This window comes from Glandiceps talaboti, chromosome 9, assembly GCF_964340395.1.
Source record: "Glandiceps talaboti chromosome 9, keGlaTala1.1, whole genome shotgun sequence".
NCBI classification, from domain to species: domain Eukaryota; kingdom Metazoa; phylum Hemichordata; class Enteropneusta; family Spengelidae; genus Glandiceps; species Glandiceps talaboti.
In genome coordinates, this window is record NC_135557.1 from 15,671,186 (window position 1) to 15,688,322 (window position 17,137).

Here is a 17,137-nt window from a genome sequence, read left to right on the forward strand (position 1 = left end):
TTTGGAAAAATATTGTATATTACTGTCCCAATATGGCATTTTGAGGATAGTAATAAAATATCTACCAATTACAGAATGCTATTCTAAATCTGCCCCTAATAACTTTTATATTGGAAGTTATAATTTCTAAAAGCTGCCCCAAAAATGATAAAAAAACATGTTTCTAGCAATAGACTCTTTGCCAGTGTGCCCTCTAATGATAGGCAAATTTTGTTGTTTTGAGTCAAAACGATAAAAACTGGCATTTCTTGTGAGTCACCACATAGTAAGAGATAGGGGAACACCAAATTTTGGTGCGTCACTAGAAAGTGTATGCGTCAGTGACACATCAAATTGGCCTAGAGGGCACACTGCGAGTCTTTACCAGTGTTTATAAGGCTGTGTACATGTAAGTGTTTGAAATGAACAAACCAAATGGTCAGAACAGATCAGACTTTCTACAACATGATACATAACGAACCAAGCATGCCCACAAGAGTACATAATGAATTAGCTAGGAATGATGTAAATTGGGGATTGATCCTGAATGGCTCTGATGTCCATAGGCAAAAATTATTTCCCAAGTTCCTGATTAGGCAAATCGGAGAGACTATGATCGTCAGTATATGTAAAGAGACTGGATAGTAATGCTTCCCTTGTCTTGTAGAGATACATTTGTATAATTAAGATGCTGTTTGATTTCTTCTGGTTAATAATGTCTTGTCTTGTGTACACACATAACTAATAACTATATTTGGTTTCTTCTACAGGTGATAAAGATGGCAGTAAAGTAACTACGGTGGTAGCAACTCAAGGTTCAGGTCCTGACGGGCCACAAGAAGTGTCATATACAGATACTAAAGCCATAGGCAATGGGTCATTTGGGGTGGTGTATCAAGCCAAACTATGTGAATCAGGGGAATTGGTAGCCATCAAGAAAGTCCTACAAGATAAACGATTCAAAGTAAGTCATATCTTCAAAAACTAGTACACTGTGAACTCTTTGTTAGATAACGACTTGGGTTTGTGAACATTCTTATGTCTAGTAACACCCACACAGTTCAAGATGCTTCGAACCACAGACGTAAATTACCAGTGGGACTCTCCAGTAACTTGCGTCAGTGGTGTCTGCAAGGTGTAATTGAAATAGCCAGACTACTGTCATCAACTACATATACTACAAGTAACACGAAGCGCAGAAATCCCGTGTTTGAAATTGAAATATTCCGAATTGTAGATTTTACTATTCAGGATGTTTTTCATTTGAAAATTGCCATTTTAGATCTTTACGTACTAGATATAGAGCTAGAAGAATAGAGCTATGAACAATAAAAGTGAAAAATATATTGCCCAAATGTTGGAACACCTGCGTTTAGAGACTCAAGTGTTTGCTTTTTACAAACAATTGTACCCAATTCGTAAAATGTACACACACACACACACACATACATTTTTTTGTCCTTGATATCAATGCTCAGTAGAGAAATTAGTGTGAACCAGGTAATGTAAATGATACTTAAAGTAAATTGCTTCAAAGCAAATTGTTGGAAAGTCGTTAAGCATAATCTTGATTTTGTGATTCTTTGAGTAACATATACTTTATTGACGCAGAATCTGAAAATATTACAGTGTGTAACGCTTACTAAACATAAATTTGTATTTCTTTTTTTCTTTTTCCAGAACCGTGAACTTCAGATCATGCGAAAACTGGATCATTGTAATATAGTTGGGCTAAGGTATTTCTTCTATTCTAGTGGGGAAAAGGTGAGTTACTGTATTATTGATTTATGATTAAAATAATGAATGAAATGTGAGTTTAGTTAAGGGCTGGAGTCACGTTTATGAGGGACATGTAACTGTAATTTTGTTGCAATGAACTGATTTAGTAAAATGTATAACGAGTGTGTACTTTTATTTGTGTGTTGTGAGAGGTAGCACAATGTGTGTGGAATTCTTGCGAAATTTGCATATGGGTATGGAATCTTTCATTGTGCACAAAACAACATTATTATCTTTACATTTATTCCTACATTTGCATGTTATCGAACAGTTATATTTCTTTGTCAACTTTTGTTTTCTCTTCGTCACACAGAAAGATGAGGTCTATTTGAACTTAGTATTGGACTACGTGCCAGAAACTGTATATCGTGTAGCCAGACATTATAGCAAAAATAAACAGACTATACCTATATTATATGTCAAGGTAAGTTGGACTTGTCAGTTGACATTGTCAGTGATTGGTAGCGTAGTGTGAATCTGGCTGTATATGCACTGGTAGGGCTTTATTCGTAGGTAGTCCGAGTAGCTACCAAATTCAGAAAGTGGTAGCTCAAGGGTGGTGACCAATACCTATATTCCTGAACTAAAAAGGGAGTTCCTCTGTTGGAAATGTGTGTGCTATTGAAATATTTTTATGTTCGTAAATCTTTTGCATAATCAGTGGTAACCTGGGTGGGCTACAGTATTCAACTATCATGACCATCACTTCTGTTTCAAAAGCTGGTTCTGAACAGCACCCCTAGTGGCCAAGTTATGCAATCTTTTGTCTTTCTTAAAACTTGCTTTATGCATGTAAACACAGATTCATGACAGGTGTATTTTTGCCTTGGACTACTGCAAATTTGGTAGTCGAGATACAATCTGTAGTAGTCTTGTGTACCCTGGACTACTGCTAATTTGGTAGTCTAGATACAATGTTTAGTAGTCTATGTGTCCTGGAGTACTGCTAATTTGGTAGTCTAGATACAATGTTTAGTAGTGTCTGTGCCTTGGACTACTGCTAATTTGGTAGTCTAGATACAATGTTTGGTAGTCAAGATACAATGTTTAGTAGTCTTGTGTGCCCAGGACTACTGCTAAATTCGAGCCCTGGCATATAAACCATGGTTATTAGTCAAATATTATGTCATTCATAACTATTGAAATTTGCACTTGAAAATAATGGTAACTCATTAACTGTTCTAACTATGCATACTTTATATTTTGCAGTTATACATGTATCAATTATTTCGGAGTTTAGCATACATACATTCATTAGGTATATGTCATCGAGACATCAAACCACAAAATCTACTACTGGATCCGGAATCAGCGGTACTTAAGCTTTGTGACTTTGGAAGGTAAGAACAATAGTCCATTCCAGACTGCAAACATGAAGTTGAGAATACAGCGCCCTCACATAAATCGAGGGTATCAGCACCTCCTAGTACTGTTTCTTACGAGCTTTGTTCCGTGGTATGCTGTAGAGGTGTAAATCAGGGATGTTTTTGGTATTGATCAGACATCAAGGAAATCAGCAGTGCTCTATGATTAACCGAGTAACCTATACCATACATGTATACCCCCAAGGTAACACAGACAGGAAGTAGAGTGCCATCATGGCAAATTTTGGAAGGGCCTATGTGTGTTTGTAATGAGATGGAATGTTAAACTATTATTTACTTACAAGGGCTTCCTAAAGGTGTCTGAACAAGAGCTGTAGTTTGTAATTTCATATTCAAAACACATTCCTGTGCTTATAGCTTGCATCTACCTTGACCTGGTGTGGAGGAGAACTTGGTGAGACTAAGATATTTGAACCCATGTTTGAAATTCTTCGTGCCTGTAATAATATTTCATATGGTACTAGAGGAACACGAAGGTTGACTTATTCTGACATGCGCCAACAATAATGTATACGTAGCTCGTGGGGTGAGTGTAATGGTATCAACCAAGAAATTGAACGATTGCTAATTTTGAGACGCGCCTATGAGGTAAAATTCTCTTGCAGGTACAGAGAATTGAAATCAAGTTACAGTCAATAGTTTGGTAGTATTTTTAAGAAGTATATATCCATGTTTGAAGAATTCTGATATGACTTTTGTTTTCTTGTAATTGCAGTGCCAAGCTACTAGTAAAGGGTGAACCTAATGTGTCTTATATATGTTCACGGTACTATCGTGCTCCAGAACTCATATTTGGTGCTACTGACTACACATCAAATATTGGTATGTATATATAGAATATACTACTATGGAAATCAAGTTATCGTCAAACTAAGATAGCCCCAGCTAAATCTGCTGTTTTTGTATGTAGTATCTATCGTATGTGTCGATTACACAGTGAGCGATCATGGTGTTACCTTGGGAGACTGGAAGGTCTGTCATGTGTAACCACTAGCGGAAACATCAACGGATCTTTCAATCTAGTGTCTTTGTTTTGTGGATATAATCGCCCTGTAGTCAGGATAGTGTTGAAATTGAATGGAGTTGAATGTGCAACCACTTGAGGATAACTACATGTAGTTACATGTATATCCGATAGGAGTACTTGAGCCTGATCGATGATGCTTGACAAAATCATCTTCCCTGTCTACTAGCTGGGTTCGTGACTTTGATGTGGTCATTGGTCTACAGCACATGATCATTTCAAAACAACCCCATTATAACTTTGGTAGTAGCATTCCATATTGGTGTATTGTCCAAGCCTTTTACAGATTCTCACACAAAAATTCTAATCAAACAAAAGAACATCCCTCTCTGTTACTTCCCAATAATTTTTCAGTCAAAAGTTGAGTAATTCTTGCAGGTTTACTGCTGTTTTTACTCTCAAAATATTGCATAATCTCGGGGCTAGTATTATTACTCCATACCTACTGAACAAAATGAACTGCTATGTATTTTACATATCACATACTTTTCAATGTTAAAAACATCATTTTTTTTTTCTTTTCTAAGATGTGTGGTCAGCAGGATGTGTTTTAGCGGAGCTGTTACTAGGGCAACCTATTTTCCCTGGTGACAGCGGAGTAGACCAATTGGTTGAAATAATCAAAGTTCTGGGCACACCATCACGGGAACAAATAAGAGAAATGAACCCAAATTATCAAGAATTTAAATTCCCACAGATTAAACCTCATCCATGGCCAAAGGTAAGTTACAAAATGGCTGAATGTATGAGCTACATAAGGGATTGTCACTCAAGCTCAATAAACAAACTTGGTTCATTTAGACCTATATTCACCCCCTCCCCCAAAAGGAGCACGCACAAGTGCAACATGGACATATTTATATATGATGTAAACCATGATGAAAGTTGTAGTGGTGACATTATTATGATCGATGCAATGTAACAGTAAGGTAAACACATTGAAATATTAATGTAAACCCAGTAGTGCATATCACATTAGAAGTAAATTTTAATATACTTAATAACATCTCAGTATTGAACATAGAACTTGTTATCATTGATGGCATTAAAGTTTTCTACATTTGTGTTAGTTTGTGCGAAAATGAAGTTCAGCAATCACATCAACGTCAGACCCCCTCCCTCCCTCCCTAAACAAATGAAGTTCATTTATTGAGCTTGTGTGACATTTTACAAACATCCCTAAGGGGCCTTGTCACTATGAGTCAAAGATGAGCAGTGGTAGAACTCGTATGTCATGAGTATTTTCCAACTGAATGGCAAGAAATATTTGAGATAATAAAATTATGCGCAAAATAAGAAATATAACGATAGTGCTCAAAGTTTTGATTCTCATTTGAACACCGAAGTACCAATGACATAGATATACATTGTCATGACATAAAACAACTATGTTATTAATCCCATATTTTTTGTGTGAATACCTTCAACTTGGCCTGCATGAGATATAAGATGGTTTGATTGTTGTGTTTTCAGACTGGATTATACTTTTGTCTTGCCAAGTGACAAACACATTGTCATCTTTTGGAGACTGCTTTTTAAGTGTTTACCATTTTTACCACCAATTAACTTGATCTTCTTCTCTCTATTTTCGAGGTCTTTCGTCCCCGTACACCGCCAGAAGCAATAGCTCTGTGCGGAAAACTCTTGGAATATACACCGTCAGCTCGGATAACGCCGATGGAGGCGTGTGCACATGCATTCTTTGATGAATTGAGGGATCCGAACACAAGATTACCAAATGGCAGAGATTTACCTCCTCTATTCAATTTCACACAGCAAGGTAAGATCATTTAATGTTTATATGGTCTGGAAAATTCTCGAAAGTCCTGAATTTTTGGAGTAGCTTTCCCGCAAGGTTCATTTTCAGTGGGGAAATAAATTACACAACCTACCTATGATTACAATTCAAAAATTTTGTGATGTACACTTTCCGTTCAGTTTGGACTCTTCCAAGGCTGGCCCAAAATTACCAACTCGGAACCATTTCGCTTCTGGAACAACATTTATGAGATGGTCAGCAATGAAGTTGACAATTGATGTGTGCATTGAAACATTGTATCTCATGATCATCATCGTTTGAATCGTGGCAGTGATGATGATACACGTTTTGACAGTGTGACACACTGTATCGATATGTGTTGACAGTGTGACACACTGTATCGATATGTGTTGACAGTGTGACACACTGTATCGATATGTGTTGACAGTGTGACACACTGTATCGATATGTGTTGACAGTGTGACACACTGTATCAATATGTGTTGGCAGTGTGACACACTATCGATATGTGTTGACAGTGACACTTTATCGATATGTGTTGACAGTGTGACACAGTGTATCAATATATGTTGACAGTGACACATTGTATCAATATGTGTTGACAGTGTGACTCACTGTATCGATATGTGTTGACAGTGTGACAGTGTATCAATATATGTTGACAGTGTGACACACTAGCGATAAGTGTTGACAGTGTGACACATTGTATCGATGTGAGACACAGTGCATCAATATATGTTGACAGTGACACATTGTATCGATATGTGTTGACAGTGTGACTCACTGTATCGATATGTGTTGACAGTGTATCAATATATGTTGACAGTGTGACACACTAGTGATAAGTGTTGACAGTGTGACACATTGTATCGATGTGTTGACAGTATATCGATATGTGTTGACAGTGACACATTGTATCAATATGTGTTGACAGTGTGACAGTGTATCGATGTGTTAATAGTGTGATAGTGTATTAGTATGCATTACATGTAACAGTGGGATGCAATGTATTTGTAAGTGTTGACTAACTGCATTGATGTCTTCATAATGTGGTACAAGGTATTAATGTGTGTGTTTGTAAAGTGATACAGTGTATCAGTGTGTGATACAATGTACCAATGTGTGATACAGTGTACCAGTGTGTGTGATACAGTGTACTAGTTTGTGATACAGTGTACCAATGTGTGATACAGTGTATCAGTGTGTGATACAGTGTACCACTGTGTGATACAATGTATCAGTGTGTTTACATTTTGATACACTGGACCTAGTGTGATGCAATAATATATTGATATTTGTTTACAGTACAATAGTGTATTGATATGCAGATACAGTGATATAATATCATTTTCAAGTCTCTCTACTGTCTTTGTATGTTGTTTGGTGTTCGTGATCACATTCCTTCATACCTGCCCAACATCTCTTTTTTCTTTTTTGGCTTTTCAGAATTGTCTATTCAGCCGTCGCTGAATTCAATCCTTATACCACAGCATGCACAACACCATGTCCAAGGGTCACTTCCAAGTAGCAGTTCTGGGCAAGATGGCGCCAATACCTCATCAGCAGGGGATGTATCAACAGGAGGCGCAACTGCCGCACCAACAGGGACAAATTAACCAAAAAATAAAGAGCCAATGAAAGTGACAGCAGATATTGTACAAGCTGCTCAACATCCACAGGGATTCAGTAACCGAAGAACTGGACTTTTTACAACAAAATGTGAACCTTTTTTTTTTGTTTGAATCACGTAGCACAAACTGTGAAAAAAGACTTGTGCAGATTGGAACAATGTACTACATATTTTCTGTGTTGAGAAATGATGATGATGACGATGAAGAATCCTACAAAAAAAACACTCCTTGGAGGAAAAACCAACATTGAAGAACACCTCTGTAGATAATAAATCCTAGTTAAAAAGAAAAGAAAAAAACGAACGAAAAAAAAAAACTTGTATTTTACTTGAACCATGAAACTTACTGAATGGCGTTGTTAGAGTGTAGATGACGGTACTCGCCAAAAGAGCTCAGTGCTATGTGAGTTATAAACTGTCCTGTTTTCTTATTTTTGTCACAATTGTTTCTTGTGTACAGTTATTCGTTTCTCCCCAGATGTTTGTGCATTTAGAATTTCTTTCCTCCACCTACCCTTCTGGTTAAATACAAGTTTTCTGAATCCTATTATTTTTTAAAGATTTTTTTTTTTAGATTTTTTGTCTCTTGTACGTGTCACCTTTCTTGACAAGTTGATGTCAAACTTTTTAAGAATAACTATGGCCAAGAATTTGATTCAACTTTCTTTAACCATTTTCTTTTCTTTTCGTGATTTTTTTTTTGCCGTATGATTTTACCTCTAAGCACAGTGGACTGTGGAATTTTTTTTTTCCTTTCATCATTTATGTTGGGAATTTTATTTGAAAAGTAACCAGGCAGTTACTATGGGTTACTAACATTACAGAAATACACGAAAGCATTTTTGTTCAGAATTGAAAGGGTTTTTCTTTCTTTCTTTTTTTTTTTTTGGCGTGTTTTAAAATATCGAAAGATTTCACAGTTCACAAATAACTAAAGGGGAGTGAAAGAGGTGGTTGCCTTTACAAATGCTGCAGATAAATCGCTCTCTTCAGTGTTGCAGCTTTATAAGTTTGTAGCTAACCACCGCTATATTTTCATGAATAGAACGTTCCTGCGTAAACATTCAGGCATGTTTTAGAACAAAATAGGGTGGGCATGTATAAATGGGATGGGGCTAGGATTTAGTGTAAAAGACTACCCACTCTTACAGTTTCACGAATGGACAATTTGCACAAATACATATTCAGGCCATTGTGATAGGAAACGATGGAGGGTAGATATAAACATATGGTTGGGGGGGGGGGATAATGTATATTGAAACCACCTGTAACTTTTCATAAATGGAACGTTCCCAGACTAGACATTCAGGCATGACTATTATGACAGTGGGAATGGGCAGGTGTAAATGGGAGGGGGAGGGGGAGGGGGGCGGTAATAATGTTGTAGATGTACATTTTGTGCTAGTTGAATGTGATCTCACTGTGATCAAGGCCTATTAAATGTATACAACGTAGATAATCCAGAATTCATTTTAATGTTTTCCTTATTTTGGGAAACATTCAGGGAATTTGTCTGTATCAAACAGACTTCGTATGTATTACTAGGGGTCCCAATTTCATTGTAAACAAATATCGCTGCCTGTCTTTTAAAACTGAAGAAGAGAGAGACATTGTCAACTCTTTTCTGTTGTTCCATATTTTTAGACAAAGATTGTGGGTTTTTAATGATTACTCTCTTTTAAATTGACTGTACAGTGAACAAATTACAATACCAAGAACTCTAGAGTCAGATATTTGCTGCTATCCATCCCCTGTAATATGAATCCTCCACCCCCATCTTCCTTCAAAGTTAGTATGGCCCTATTGTTTTCTCTGTAGTAAGTCAGACTTGATGACAGGAACATGGGGGTGGGTGCCTTAGTAGGGACAGAACACTTGTTGATATTTCTGTGTATTGCTCGGACCCTTTCTGTTGATTCACTGTATTTAGATTAGCAAGAAGATTCTTCTTTCCTGTCAAGTTTTATGTTGGAAGGAAAAACGTACAACAGTGCATTAAATAGTTGTAACCATGTAACATTAAAACTCTCAGTTTCTTTGTGTGTGTGCTGCAGCAGTACAAATAAGATGTTTGTGTGTGTGTGTGTGTGTGTGTGTGCCTACAAGTATGTGTGTGTGTGTGTGTGTGCCTACAAGTGTGTGTGTGTGTGTGTGTGTGTGTGTTTGTGTGTGTGTGTGTGTGATGACTTGTATCACAAACACATTACGAGTTAAGCTCATATTATGAGTTGACTTACAGGGCTAGAAATTAACAGTAGTCCGTGTGTCCACTAAGTACTAGTACCAGTTCTTTTCACGGGCCTCCCATAATTTGCAGGGTAGCCCAATCATCTGGCTACCACTGATGATGCAATGATTTAAGGGATGGAAGATTTACGGAAATGAAAGTATTATGCACATATTTCCAATAGAGGAATTCTGTTTTCAGTTCGGGAATATAGGACTACTGGTCACCATCCTTGGGCTACCACTTTCTGAAATTGACAAACAAAGAAAAATGACAGTCATACAACCCATGAAAAAACATCGGTGTGTTTGATTGAATGAATTGAGCTGTCATACAACCCACGAAAAAAACACCGATGTGTTTGCCGGAATGAAGTGAGCTGTCATACAACCCATGGAAAAACACCAATGTGTTTGCTTGAATGAAGTGAGCTGTCATACAACCCATGAAAAAACACTGATGTGTGTGTTTGCTTGAATGAAGTGAGCTGTCATACAACCCATGGAAAGACACCGGTGTGTTTGTTTGCTTGAATGAAGTGAGCTGTCATACAACCCATGAAAAAACGTGTGCTTGATTGAATGAAGTGAGCTGTCATACAACCTATGAAAAAACACTGGTGTGTGTGTGTTTGCTTGAATGAAGCTGCCTTCAGCCATTTTGTTTAGGTATTTTCTATGTCCAAAGCCATAACTCAGACATGCTCGAACAGCCCCCCCCCCCCATACCCGACCCATCCTTTATTGTTGAATGGTTTATTCCATCACGTCATCTTAAAGAGTAGGCATGTCCCATGTCCAATGAGGAGACACAACATGAGTAGGCATGTTCCATGTCCAACGAGAAGACACAACATATCTAAGTCTGTTTGATTTAGGTTCGCAAGTGTTGTTGCATGAGCAGAGTAGTGATTTCAAGAAAATGACAACATAAACTGCCAGTTTCTTATAACCCAATCATAGCGGGGACTATGTCATTCTCAATAACTTGTTGCATAAAGATGTTGACAGGGGCTACTAACTGGACTTTTAATCGAACCGTGGTGTGTCTATAAATGTTCATCATATACTTTGTGTTGAAATTAACAAAACAACTACATTTTTGCAAACATCGGTAATCTTTATAAATGTAGGCAAACTGAAAAGTATGGTTCAACCAATCACAAAGTCGCATTCATATACCCCAGTATTGTAGGCAAACTGAAAAGTATGTATCAACCAATCACAAAGTTGCATTCATGTATCCCAGTAATGTAGGCAAACTGGAAAGTATGGTTCAACCAATCACAAAGCTGTATTCATATATCCCAGTAATGTAGGCAAGTATGTATCAACCAATCATTAAGCTGTATTCCTCTATCCCAGTAATGTGGGCAAACTGTGAAAAGTATGAATCAACCAATCACAAAGCTGTATTCATATTCATTAAATGTACATGTAGGCAAGTATGGATCACCCAATCAGAAAGCCGTGTTCATGATTCACATATCCCAAAATTCCAATCAGATAAGCTGTTGACAGATAAGAGGATAAGCATCCTTAGTAAGAGGGTTATTACATGTGTACAAGTTTGAATAACAAGACCCGACAGTCTAGACGACTTTCCTCCGATCCTTAAAATGGCGCCCTCTATGACTAACTCAAAAAGATGTTTGTTTCTGTAAGACTGAAAAACCTCAAGTATGTACATATAGAAAAATCATTGTTTGTCACTGAACTTCGAGACGTGGTTCGTAATATCCTCCCAATTTCTAATGTATCAAGGCAGAAGTATAATTATCAAATGAAAGCATCAACAACATGTACATATGCTCGCATACTTTCTTTCAATTTAATTTTTGTTACATTTCCGTATATTTACATTCCAACCATTAGGTGTATGGTGCTGTTTACTGAATGTGTAATCACGCTGTATGGCGCCATCAACGGTCGGAATGCACATACATTGCTATCATGGCGAGATTCAGTTTTTGCAAGTACGTCATTGGTCATTTGTGTTGGATGCATGTTAAACAATTCTCTCGAGCAAGAGCACTAATACAGTCGAGGCGTCGGTGGGGGGGGGGGGGGGTGGTAGTTATACATGAGACCTGCTAGTTTTAAAATATTGATAAGTTATGTGTATTTCCCAGATAGCATAGTGCCAGTTTTCTGTTATGACATCACAGAGCATGATTCTTTCTGGCTTATTTTGGGAATATTTTCATACAACGTCTCTTGTGCTAGACTGCCTTACACGACAAAACTTGTGAAAGTCTCTGGTGATCAAAATTGAGTAAGAAACAAAAGGCCCACTAATTACTCTCGTTGATGGCGATAGACACTTATCATATGCGTTGCAGTGATAACACTGATGCAAAACATCATTGATGTAACCGGGCAAGCCCGCATCCAACATGAGGGCGCCTCCAACGGGCAGAAATAGCATTAAAGTGATTCAATTCAGGACTATCAAGACACCACCACCATCATCATAATTCCACCAGCAGACAACCAGAACCATATTCATACATTCGCTCAAAAGTCAAAACTTCTGTTCGTAAACCATAATTTAATAACGTGATAGATTGTGTTGTAATGCAAACAAGCTAACCGCCAACGACCCACCAAAAAGCGACTTTGATTTTTTAGTAGTGGCCAAAAAAAGACCATTGACATGATTGTTAAACTCTATGTGTTCATAGAGTGTCATCGACCAAGTTTATCTCACATCTTGAAAATAAAATTGACATATCAAGTTGGAAAAGGGAATTAGTTAAAAAATAAATACATTAGCAATAAAAAGAAAAAAAAATAACTTTAAACTCCTGGCTGGACCACAAAAATAATTAAAACTTGTGCAAAGTAGTCAGGTTTGTGACCCAAGGGAAACAAATACTGTAATATATACCTTTAACATAAAAAAGGGGGGAAAAAAGATATGCATTCAGTGTAATGTCTTAATGCAAATAATTACTGTAACACCTGTTGAATGTGTAAATGGGGGGTTTAAACGAGGGTTTATGACATTGTGTCAACAAAAGTTAACAACTAAATACTCCATTAATTGGGATTTAAAAGTAGATTTTGTACCTATTTTTTTTGAGATGGTCAGATAATGTGACTGAGTACTTTAAATTGTTTTGATTAACTTTAGGAATGTAGACGTTGTCTCCTGTTGGAATTCGCGTCATGGAATAATGTGGTATTATGTCAAGGTAGTCGTGCACTATCTGTGAGAAATTGATGTGTTGTTTTTTTCATATCAAAGATAAATAAACATGTATTAAATATACATAACTGATGGATGTCTAAGATGCTTATTTGGCTAAACAGAGGAGCACAGGGAGCATGAAAATCTGAAAATGTGATGAGTCAGAATACTTTCTTCTGTAGATTTAAGATGGGTTGGATGAGAAAGAACGTCTTATAGGAATTTCCCCATATCTCTATACAACTAGGTAAAGGAGGTAACATCTTTGAATTCTATAGTAGGAGGAGAATTGATTTTGCCCATATTATGTCGATTTTTTTTAGATAATTCCTATGATGGGGGAAATTGATCTTATTGCTACTAGTAATACATTAAATTGCTTCAGTAAGTACAATAACGTTATTATACAATCGACTCAGAAAAATTCCAAACCTGGTCACTGTTCCTTTAAAGGTAACAAGTAGAGTTTATACGGTTTGTATGTTTGTTTTGTTTTTGTCTGTGTCTGTCTGTCTGCCTGTCTGTTTGTATGTTTGTTTGTTTGTTTGTTTGTTTAAATGTTGTTTTTGTTGTTGTTTTGCTTTTGTTTGGTTTGGTTTTTTTCGGGGGGGGGGGGAATTTTTCCTGCATAATTCAAAAGCACTGACAGCATTCTACTTACTTAACCATCACTTACAATTGACTGAACTCAAATCTGGTATTACGATATAACTTATAAATCATTCAATGACGTCATTTATCATACGCATAAACAATGTGGAGAAAATCCTGCTATGCTATCAACTGTTCTAACAAAGCCAGAGACAATAGGAAACTTTCAAACCCGCCATGTTGAATGTTGCATCATGGGAAATGTGATAATAAATACTAATCAATTAGCATTGTATACAATGTTGATACATTGTTTGTAACCACAAATAATCAATTCATAGTTAACCTGACCATTGTGGGAGGTTTATTTTATCAGTAGCTCCAGATAAGGTATTACAATAACCACAATTAATCCCATAGTCCTTTGCGTCTGAGCATGCTCAGTCTGGATTGCAAGTTCCCTATTGTACTATGACATACATCAACATTGACATCATACTAACAGCTGTAAGTACTTTCAGCTTGTGACATTTTAAATGTATAATACTGATACACTTATTTCTTAACATATCCATTTCGATTGTCTTTCAAGCACCATGTGCACCATAGCCACGTCATCTGTATGTACTAATTTACAATAATCAGATTGCTCTTCCTGCTCACACTTTAGCCCCAGTTCTTCTTTCATTGAACGAAATTTAATGAGATCAGCTGTAAAGTCACCATCATAATGTCTTACTTTATCCCAAAAAGTATTGTTGAAGTGCTCATACAACTTGGTATCTGGACGCATCAACCGTTTCAAGATTTTCGACATTTCTGGTGTAACTGGCGGCTGTTCCTTTTTGTGGACTTTGAAAGCATGATAGAGAATATCTTCAAAGTCCCAGCACATCATTTTTTTCAGCAAAAGAAGCGATTCGTCATAGTAGTCCGTTAACAAGACTAAATCAAGTTCTTTGTCAAGTTGCTTAATTTTTGCATCAATGACGCTTGCGTTATCTGGATCGTGTATTCCAAATCTGTTCGTTTGTGTATTGAACTTATGTGGATAAACAAAGTTTGTATTGCTGGAATACCCCCTGGGATAAATGGCATCAACTTGCTTTAGGTATTCAAAGAAAGGGTTAGATACATTCACAAGTGTAGAATTAAACTGTTTATTGATTCGTGAATAGTATACTGACTTCATGTGAGATTCTGGAGATCGCAAAATAGTTATGTACTTGGCATTGTTCACAACATCATCCATTGCCTTGCGGTGATATACGATATGGTTGGCCATAAAATTATAGCCTGGAAAATCACTACATGTATATTGTAGAATATTATATTTATCTTCTGTTGAGTTATAAACAATTGCAAATATATGGTCTGCGTCTAACGCAGCAATAAGGTTTTTCTTAACACCGTATCTAAAGAAAATATTAGTCATAGTGCTTCCTCCCGTTTTAGAAGTTTTGATAAAGACAAAATTGTTCTCTGGCCTACATGTATCTTTAGGAACAGCCCTGGGCGTCGTCGTAAGTAACATGTCTTGGTTCTCTTTCAGCATATCATTTTCATCAACATTGTGATATTCCTCACGTCCGTCAAACAAGAATCTAAGAAAGACAATAGTATGTGAACAATTATTAGTGATGAAATAGTCGCTTCACTTGTTTAGACCAAATACAAAAAGGCTGTTTGGTTCCGGTTACCTGACCCCACCTAGTTTTTCAAGCCGACCCTGAATTTTTTTTTTACATATTCAAGAAAAAAAATCACGAAAATTGTGAAATCTTGCAAGAAATAGTGGATGCGGAAACTGATATCAACTGAAAAAAAAAAAAAAAAAAAAAAAAAAAAAAAAAAAAAAAAAATATATATATATATATATATATATATATATATATATATATATATATATATATATATATATATATATATATATATATATATATGAATGTTCTTCCAATCTGTAATGGTTGTACATCTGATGAGAAGAAGTCAATAACACATGTACAGAGACCATATAGAAAACAACAGAAAACATAACTACCTGAACTAGACACTCACTTATGAAAAAAAATAAAGATAAAATAAAAAATCTATCTACCCCACCTATTTTGAAATTAACAGACCTTATCAAGGTCAAGGTAGGAGCAGATACTTAAATGAAGTCTTCATGTGTGTGTGTGTGTGTGTGTGTGTGTGTGTGTGTGTGTGTGTGTGTGTGTGTGTGTGCTTTTGATTCTCTTTTCTTCTGCATACCATTATCGATTTGAAATGTAGAAAAATCTACGAGCCATGGACTAGTTCCGCTTAACTATTTCCATGGTCTACATCAGATAGCAATTGTCTATTTCTTTTGTATTCATTTTGTATATTTGTATCATATGTTTCTATGAAAGTGTAGCTTATTTTTTTTATCTGGTGAAATAAATTTCATTCATTCATTCATTCATTCATCCACCCATTCAACCATGATTCAATCACATCTTATGGCTCCGAAGCTGTTACACTAAAAAATCCATTTACTACACCAAATGTGGCAACCATTCATAATGATATCATATTTCATATTATTTATTTTCACCAGACACAAAGGCAAAGTGATACACAACTGAGTTTTAAAGGTTGAGATATGAGCAGCAAAATTAATGCGAGTGTGTATTGCTCTTATTTTTTTTATATATATTAATCATCCTAAGAGCTTACTTGGTTCACGTAATAGCCATAAATAATCAGTGTACATCTAATGAATAATCAGTGTGCATCTAATGAATATGAATAATCAGTGTGCATCTAATGAATAATCAGTGTGCATCTAATGAATAATCAGTGTGCATCTATTGAATAATCAGTGTGCATCTAATGAATAATCAGTGTACATCTAATGAATAATCATGTCTGATATAATCAGTGCAATGTTGGAAACAATAATGAAGGTGAAAAGAGTTGTAATTTTGTGTTTCTTGGCAACCAAATGAAAAATCATGTGATATTAAATCATGAAATGACTCTCCCTAAACCCGATGTTTGTAACAATTCCTTTATTTCCTGGAGTGGCGTTCCCCTTTACATGAATTTCTATTTATAAAAAATACTTTTTCGTTATCCAAAAAATATACTTACGGTGGTGGAAACTTGTTTTCAATCGGTTGAAAATAATCCCTACTAGAAACCCATCCAAAATACAGCAGGAATGGCATTGATATCAACATTATTGTAATGAATGTGATCAATCCGCGACAAGATATCATCTTTGGCCATGGAGTGAACCGATGGAAGGACCTCCAGTAGTTTACACCTGCAATAGAACATACGTATACAGCCCTTTTCGTGTTAGTGTTCACTGGCTCTGTTTTACCCAATCGTGCAAAACCAGTAAGAAACTTTTATTTAAAAGATAGCAAGGTTAAATGAATACATTATACATTGTCAAGTACAGTTTATTTAATATTTTGTCTAAGTGAAATAAAAGGAACTAGCTATATATTTAGCGTCACTTCTTTATGATATGTTGGCAACCCAATGTAAAACGTATCGTCATTAACTCAAATCATGA

The 17,137-nt window shown here is 36.2% G+C and overlaps 2 protein-coding genes across 2 annotated transcripts in view; one reads left to right on the top strand and one right to left on the bottom strand.

Annotated features, from left to right (window-relative positions):
- The window catches only part of LOC144439669 (glycogen synthase kinase-3 beta-like), a 29,786-nt gene extending 20,201 nt beyond the window's left edge, over positions 1-9,585 (top strand). The window contains exons 2-9 of the mRNA XM_078128903.1: positions 750-943; positions 1,660-1,743; positions 2,072-2,182; positions 2,968-3,098; positions 3,859-3,965; positions 4,695-4,888; positions 5,761-5,947; positions 7,394-9,585. Coding sequence (XP_077985029.1) covers positions 750-943; positions 1,660-1,743; positions 2,072-2,182; positions 2,968-3,098; positions 3,859-3,965; positions 4,695-4,888; positions 5,761-5,947; positions 7,394-7,563 — 1,178 coding nt within the window. The 3' untranslated portion in view covers positions 7,564-9,585. The remainder of the gene's footprint in view (positions 1-749; positions 944-1,659; positions 1,744-2,071; positions 2,183-2,967; positions 3,099-3,858; positions 3,966-4,694; positions 4,889-5,760; positions 5,948-7,393) is intronic.
- Positions 9,586-14,149: 4,564 nt separating this feature from the next.
- Positions 14,150-16,793, bottom strand: LOC144439866 (galactosylceramide sulfotransferase-like). The gene is made up of 2 exons (XM_078129101.1): positions 16,705-16,793; positions 14,150-15,191 (listed from the first exon to the last, which is right to left on the bottom strand). Exons 1-2 carry the CDS (start codon positions 16,791-16,793, stop codon positions 14,150-14,152), a joined length of 1,131 nt encoding a protein of 376 aa, XP_077985227.1.
- Positions 16,794-17,137: the final 344 nt, after the last annotated feature.

Bases quoted from the DNA above. Each gene is read 5' to 3' on its own strand.
- LOC144439866 (XM_078129101.1), bottom strand. From the start codon at position 16,793: ATGTTGATATCAATGCCATTCCTGCTGTATTTTGGATGGGTTTCTAGT. The intron at 15,192-16,704 runs GTAAGTATATTT...TGTCTTTCTTAG, and splicing joins GAAAACAAGTTTCCACCACC to ATTCTTGTTTGACGGACGTG.